Source organism: Aquarana catesbeiana, linkage group LG11, assembly GCF_042186555.1.
Source record: "Aquarana catesbeiana isolate 2022-GZ linkage group LG11, ASM4218655v1, whole genome shotgun sequence".
Classification (NCBI taxonomy): Eukaryota; Metazoa; Chordata; class Amphibia; order Anura; family Ranidae; genus Aquarana; species Aquarana catesbeiana.
Genome location: NC_133334.1, coordinates 225,295,731 through 225,303,932, shown reverse-complemented (window position 1 = coordinate 225,303,932; position 8,202 = coordinate 225,295,731). Strand labels below are relative to the sequence as shown.

The 8,202-nt window shown below is 41.2% G+C and overlaps 1 protein-coding gene across 1 annotated transcript; it reads left to right on the top strand.

Moving 5' to 3' along the window:
- Positions 1 to 663: 663 nt before the first annotated feature.
- Positions 664 to 7,890, top strand: LOC141111648 (chymotrypsin A-like). Its single transcript, XM_073603801.1, has 7 exons — positions 664 to 715; positions 1,976 to 2,079; positions 3,096 to 3,175; positions 4,766 to 4,844; positions 5,230 to 5,410; positions 6,526 to 6,659; positions 7,729 to 7,890. Exons 1-7 carry the CDS (start codon positions 664 to 666, stop codon positions 7,888 to 7,890), a joined length of 792 nt encoding a protein of 263 aa, XP_073459902.1.
- The last annotated feature ends 312 nt before the right edge of the window (positions 7,891 to 8,202 follow it).

The window sequence follows — 8,202 nt, the reverse complement described above, 5'->3', positions numbered from 1 at the left end:
TGGAAAATAATGGTAGCCACACAAAATATTGACACTTTGGGCCCAATTTGGACATTTTCACTTAGGGGTGTACTCACTTTTGTTGCCAGCGGTTTAGACATTAATGGCTGTATGTTGAGTTATTTTGAGGGGACAGCAAATTTACACTGTTATACAAGCTGTACACTCACTACTTTACATTGTAGCAAAGTGTCATTTCTTCAGTGTTGTCACATAAAAAGATAGAATAAAATATTTACAAAAATGTGAGGGGTGTACTCACTTTTGTGAGATACTGTATTTATCACAATATTTAATATATATTTTACTAAGGGAATATGGTGCATGGGTGAAATTGCACACCTATAGCATCGTTTATAGCTCAGTAATTTAAAAGCACTGTCTCTCTCTAGCATGGGATATAATGACATCTGTGTAACTCTCACATCTTTTTATAAATCGGAATGAATGAATTCTTCATCCTGCCACAGGCCTGTCTTGATTATGATTTAATACACCATGTAGCTGCCAAATGTGCTTCTCAAGGTTCCAGTGATAACCAAATGTTACTTTTCCGTGAATGATTTCCAGCCCTCGGATAACTGGCCGCTATTTCATTGGTCTGCCATGTGTATAAAAGGATTGCTAATAAATCAGAGGGTCCCAAAGCATCATTATAAGAAAATGACACTATTTGGTCTCCTCTCATTCATAGCACTTGTGAGTGCTGCTTATGGTAAGTATTGTGTTAAGACTTTCATTCATTATAATTGGTCCGTCACTTTATGATAAACAATTAATTTTAGAATGAGCTTTATATTTTTTTTTTATAATGAAATGTACTAATGTATCTACTGCAGCATATCAGGCCAGCCATGCTTGTTTTATGTTAAAGTGGTTGTAAACCTCAGACATGGAATATGTACAAAGCATATCTCTCTATAGTGTGTACTTGTCTCAATTAGGAGCACTAAGTGTCATTTCTGGCTGCTGCTTCCTTCCTCTGCTATCAGCATGAATCACTTCTGACAATGGTGACAGGGGAGCGATCTCCAACTGATTGACAGCCTCAGCTCTGTTCCTGTGTGCTGTGTGAAGGGGGGTGTGTCCCTTCCCTCCAATCAGCTCTAAGAGCTCTCCTCACTGAGCACTGCAGAGTGTAATGTCAGCTCCCCATCCCGACTGACAGCGCTGCCTGGAGTGTTCTGGGGGAGGGGGGCGTTTCCCTGTCAGAACACAATAGAACAGTGGGGGAGGTCGCTGTACTAACATCGCATTGTTAGTACAGCGGCTCCAGATGGAGCTATCAGGTTTTTTTTCCTTCAACCAGACAAAAAAACTAGTGGTCTGTGCTAGGCTTAACCCCAAACTGCTCCTTCTCCCCAAAGCCTTCCTCCTACTCCCTTAAAAAAAAAAAAATCCCATTGTACACATATATCTTTTATACTGCAGCCTTCTGACAACCCTGCTGACTTCATGGGTCCTTCCTTTTCCTTGGCATCGGCAATCCTTGTTCCAGGACAGCCCAGCACTCTCATGTCCAGGCTGCCCAGAAGTACTATGAGCCCAGGCCAGACCAATAATGCACCTCCAGGGGGCAAGTCCATGACAGTCTGTGTTCACAAGAAGAGGACAGACTGATACAGGGTTTCCATATATCCCAGTAGACTGGGGACATCTTGTGGTAGAGAGGAGGTAGTGCAGCAGACAGTTTGGGATTGAAGGTGAGTATTGCAGCCAGAGCTGCTTTTATACTTGCTTAGCCTCACTTGCAAAGGGCAATGCAAATGTGCAAAGAGCAAATAAGAAGAATTAATTTTTCACTGCTTTCTACAATACGTAATAAAATGGATTGGTTACCATGGATTATTGTACTCATCACCTTTGCTCCATGCACACATTTCAGCATTGTTTTCTCTCTGATCACATAATCATTTGATTTTTTCACAGAACCTATAAACTTTATACTGTGACAGTTTCATGTTTTGTCACATAGGTTGTGGTCAGCCAGCCATCCATCCGGTCCTCACTGGATATTCCAGAATTGTGAATGGTGAGGAGGCTATTCCTGGATCCTGGCCATGGCAAGTGTCTCTTCAGGTAAGATTGCTCTCCATTGTGATTTGTACCATGGCCATTTCAAGACTCAGAACAGCCAAGGCAGAAGTTAAAACAGGGTGAACACTGATTTATAATTCACATGTGCATTTAAAGTATAGAAAGAACAAGTGTCAAGATTCTCAAGAGAATAATGCAAATATGGGGCTGTCACTTTGAAAATTATGCTGTGTAACTTTAATTTAGAAAAATGTTAATAGTTGTGTTTCAGATCCACTACCAAAATATAAACTGGGTGCTAATAGTTGAATGCCAATTCTTTTGGTTTTTATTTTCCTTTTATTGCAGTTACTGTTTCTTATGGTGTTCTTCCACCATGGAATGGTCTTTCAGTTATTAGCATTAGCCATCTTTTATTTACCCCCCCCCCCCGCCCTTCATGGCCAGGCCATTTTTGCTATACAGCACTGCATTAATTTACCTGACAATTGCGCGGTCATGCAACGCTGTACATAAATGAAATTTATGTATTTTTTTCCCCTACAAATAGAGCTTTCTTTTAGTGGTATTTGATCACCACTGGGTTTTTATTTTTTTTTTGTGCTATAAACAAAAAATACAAACAAACAATAGTTTTTACTTTCTGCTATAAAATCTCTTCATTTTCATTCAGTTTAAGCCAATATGTATTCTGCTGCATATTTTTGGTAAAAAAATCCCAATAAGCGTATATTGATTGGTTTGCACAAAAGTTATAGCATCTACAAACTATGGGATATATAATGGAATATTTTTTTTTTAATGTTATACTAGTAGCTGCAAACCGCAGAGGAGAAGCTGCAAAGCATTCGGGGTTGAATCTAGGAAGTTGTATAAAGAGACCAGCAGACAGGCAGAACTCACAACGTGAAAGTTGATGTTTTATATAAGCTTATACTGAATTGTCAAAAATGTCTATTGCTTATATTGCTATTACAATGCTGATATTGTAAAATAAAAGTGTATGCTGTGACCATAGAACTACTAAGGGTATATCATTCCCTACCTTCCTGTTATAGGACAGAACTGGTTTTCATTTCTGTGGTGGATCTCTGATCACCGATGAATGGGTTGTTACCGCTGCACATTGTGGTGTGAGGTAGGTGTTACCTAATGCAAACCTGTATGAAAGGAAAGTTTATTGTATAACTCACTACTCTTATTATTGGACCTTTCTGCCTTCAAAGTAGTTTAGCACCTGCTCCTCCTCAAAAACCTTCACTCCCTTGGCTTCCAAGACTCTGCTCTTTCCTGGTTCTTCTCCTACTTATCTAAGTGCTCCTTCAGTGTCATCTACTACTCTACCTCCACCTTTCCTATTGTTCTTTCTGTAGGGGTCCTGCAAGGCTCTGTCCTCAGACCCCCTTCTACACTTTTTCCCTCAGTCAGTTATTAACTGCATAGCTTCTGATACTGTGCCTATGCTGATGATACCAAAATCTGTCTCTGTCTGTCAGTTTACCGCATCAGTCTTGCATATCACTAATTTACTAACTGACATATATCAGTATGGATGCCAAACAACTTCCAATATTTATTCTTTCAAAAATTCTCAAAAACTCGTAATATTTCCTCTGCCCCCTCCGCAGACTGTTCCATCAGGTTTAGCAACACAACTATCCCTCCCTCTCCTCATACCAGGGTGCTAAATGTAATCCTGAACTCTGACCTCTCCTTTCCGCCCCACATTTAGTGACTGTTCAAATCTTGCTGCCTTCACCTCTGTAACATTTCCAAAATACAACCTTTTTAACCAATGACACCACCAAGCTACTAATTCACTCACTTGTTATCTCTTGCCTTGACTACTGCAACTTCCTTTTAGTTGGTCCACCTCTACACAGGTTATCCCCAGTGGCGGCTGGTGCTCAAAATTTTTGGGGGGGCGCATCGCTGCCACTGTGTCCTCAAATGCTGCCACTGTGCCCATCAAATGCTGCCACTGTGCCATCAAAGCAGCCACTGTGCCATCAAACGCTGCCACTGTGCCCTCAAATGCTGCCACTGTGCCATCAGTTGCAGCCACTGTGCCCATCAAACGCTGCCACTGTGCCCATCAAACGCTGCCACTGTGCCCATCAAACGCTGCCATTGTGCCCTCAAATGCTACCACTGTGCCATCAATTGCAGCCACTGTGCCAAACGCTGCCACTGTGCCCTTTAAACGCTGCCACTCTTCCCATTAAATGCTGCCACTGTACCATCAAACGCTGCCACTGTGCCATCAAAAGCTGCCACTGTGCCCATCAAATGCTGTCACTGTTCCATCACACACTGCCAGTGTGCCCATCATATGCTGCCAGTGTGCCCATCATATGCTGCCAGTGTGCCCATTAAATGCTGCCAGTGTGCCCTTGAATGCCCCCAGTGTGACCCCCCCGCCCGCTCGCCGTCTGCCCCGCACTTACCCTGTCTTGGTGGGGCAGCGGGTGACAGCGACGAGCGGGGTACTTTGTGCGTCTTCTGCCGTCCTCATCTCCTGTCCTGCTGATAGGCGTCCAATAGTCTTTGATAAGATTTACAGTACATGATCCATCCCTTCCTTCTCCAAATCCTTCATTTGGTAATGGGGAACACATTGGCTAATGAAAGCATTTTAGTTCTGCAGCTCAGCTCGTTCTTTGTAATAAAAAACAGAAAACTACCCCAATACACAAAACGTATTCCAATAATGTATTCTGTTTTACAGAACTACGCACAAGGTTGTTGTGGGTGAATTTGATCAACGTTCATCTGCTGAGAACGTTCAGGTTAAATCTATTGCCAAGGTACATTCCAAGTTTTTCAGTATTCTGTTTTTAGCCATTTGATTTTTTTGTTTGCAGCCTTTGCTGTGGCACTGACATATAAAATTTATGTTGCTTTGACCCTTTAAAATTGTTGGTAGTAGAATTCCAACATAAAACATAGTTCTTTATAAAATATGGCATAACTCTAAAAACATGGCTTCAAAAAGTAAAATATTACCGTATATGACAAGAAATCTTTATGTTCCTTTCTTTACTTTCTTGGGCTATTACCAATCTATTGTAGCTCTCTATAATTTGCTTTTACCCCGGTATGAACCTAAGGTGTTTTTGAAGGTTTACTTAGATAGATAAATTTGTGAAATGGGATATGTACTTGAGTAATGTCTTAGAAATTATACTCTAGGTCTTCAAGCACCCAAAATACAGCCCATTTACAGTCGTGAATGACATCACTCTGATCAAGCTGGAGTCTCCTGTTACTGCTCAACCACAAGTATCTCCTGTCTGTATAGCAGAGGCAACTGATAACTTTGAAGGTGGTATGAGGTGTGTCACCACTGGATGGGGACTGACTGATTCCTCTGGTATGAAAAACTTTTGTTATTCAAATTAAACATTAAATAGATGTGTACCCTACTTAAAGGAAAGCTCATCATAAGAAAAACATGGAGGCTGCCATTGCTGACTCGTTGTTTGACTGTCATTGTAACCACTATACTTTGCGTCACTGACCTGAAACAAATGTATAAGGATGTCTGAATTTTTTAAATTTTCTTGATCTCCTGTATATACTTGTTTCAGGTCAGGGACATCAAACGTATTGAAGCTAGCAGGCCAGCATGACAGCTAGTCTAGTACTTTTGGAAGTGGATCAATAGTGACAGCCCTCATATTGTTATGAGGACAGATATATTTTAATTGAACTTCTCTTTTACTGCTCACCCTTGCCCTTCATGGCTTTCAGGCCATCCATGGCCTTCAAGCCATTCATGCACCCACTTCCTATTTTGGGTCTTGAATCTTCTCCAGTGGTGGACAGTCCTCAATAATATAGAGAGCAGGGCCAACATCATTGTATGTGAGTGTAGGGTGCTGTGATGATGCCCTCCACTTACAGAATGCCTTAAATATTTTTGGTTGAATGAGATTGGGTGTTACTTAACCCAAAAGACTGAGGACATCACTGACATGAAAAAAAAAACTCTTTAACATTTTGCATAAAAGACAATACAATTTATAACTATAAAGTCTCCTTATCAATTCAAATAAATTGTTTCAGATAAAGTATATGCCCATATAAATGGATAGTAGCTACACTTCTGTATACTTTTGCCTGCCTGTGGCCTAGTAAAACCTAACTGCCCTACATAAGTTACTTTATGTTAATTCCAACTAGCCTGATGCATTGAAGCTAGAGAATAGAAAATGAGCACACAATTGGAGTTGTTGCCAATGACATCTAATTGGCTTTCTTCTTTCATTTTATTAAAAAGTTCAAAGAACAATTCTGATGGGCTGTTATGAGCAACATAAAATCATGGAGTTGTAAAAATTTCTGCCTAGGACCTGTCTTTGCTTATAAAGTGAAAAAGGTTAAACATGATTGTTTGTGTAAAAATATTATTAAGTTTAAGGGACCTCTGTGCATTTAGAATATAAAATGATTGTAAATGGGTTTATTGTTGCTTCCACCTTACAGCAAGCCAAACCCCAGCAAGGCTGCAGCAGGTAGCTCTTCCACTTCTCACTAATACCGAATGTAAGAAATACTGGGGCAACAAAATCCATGATGTGATGATCTGTGCTGGAGCTGATGGTGCCTCCTCTTGTATGGTAAGCTTACTTGTCAAATCCTGTCATTTTCTGTCATCTAAAATGTCTTAGATCAGTGGTTCTCAACTCCAGTCCTCAGGACCCACCAACAGGCCAGATTTTAAGTATTACCTTGGGAGAGATGCAGACTAGAATACCGCAATCACTGAGCAGCAAATTATATCACCTGTGATGTATTTCAGTTATCTTGCAAACCTGGCCTGGTAGTGGGTCCTGAGGACAGGAGTTGAGAACCACTGTCTTAGATGCTCTAAAAGTGAGATCTCCCTGCCTATCTGGGGGCTTTGATTGCACTTCCCCATGTTTATAATTGGGTAGAGTGGGGAAGGGTGGACTGTCTGACATTGCTTACTTTTATCTATGGCAATGTTGAGATTTTCCCCTGTATCCAGTCCTGGTGACAATGTGTTATATTCTGTCCATGTGGGAGATCGATTATACTTTACTTCCTGTTTAGGTGACAATACAGTGGGTAGGGCTGAGACTAGGGAGGGAAGGCAGAAGGGGCAGCTGCCCTGGGTGCAGTGCCTTTATGTATTGGGGGGCAGGGGCATAAGGCAGCAACCCATATTTTGCATTCAACCAACCTGAGAGCTAGCCTTCACCATTTCCATTCTTTACTGGTCTGCCCTACTACCTGGGCGCTGCCTTACCTGACAAATGAAGCCCAAACAGAGGAGTAGTGATGTGTTTGGTGGTAAGGTCCATTATCTGCACTAGTAGTGTTCTTTAAGACGATGTCGGCCACACCAGGTAACGGCACCTCGGGCAGACAGGCAGAAGCAGAGCTATAGTACTAGTATCATAGGTCCCAGCTGCAGAATATGATCAGAGGGAGGGGGGTTGGCTTCTTCTCCGTGGGCACTGGATGATCTAGTCCCGGGACTGGATGTGGGACATAAAGTAATATGTAATCTCTACAATTAAGCCTCAAGGAGTAGTAAAAATGCAACAAAAGCTATCCAAAGCTGAAATACACAGACTGGAGTTACACTTTCAGTACCAACCCCTATTATCATTTTTGTTTTTCTGTTTGACAATATTGTTCATTGGACTCCTTGAATTTTAGGGTGACTCTGGGGGACCTCTTGTGTGCCAGAAGGTCGGAAGCTGGACATTGGTTGGCATTGTGTCCTGGGGAAGCTCCACTTGTTCCCCATCATCTCCTGGAGTATATGCACGAGTCACTGAACTCAGGGACTTTATTGACCAGACCATTGCTGCCAACTAAAGACACTCCTGTATTTCTGTAATTTTTTCATTAAAAATAAATGAAGTTGTGAAGCAAACCTTTCCATTTTATATTTCTTGCAATTCATATTGGTTTCCACTCTAAGCAAAAAAAATGGTGTCCTCTTGCTTCCACTTTCAATCTGGTGTTTAGAAAATAGTAAAAAAATAAATAGAACAGCACAGAATGGAGCAGTCCAGAGTACCCTACTGTAAAGTACACTGAATAATGTAGTCTGTAGTGTGTACACAGTGGTTCATAGTATATATCATTCATTGCAACATACAGTACACAGGGTATCAACCTGGAGTA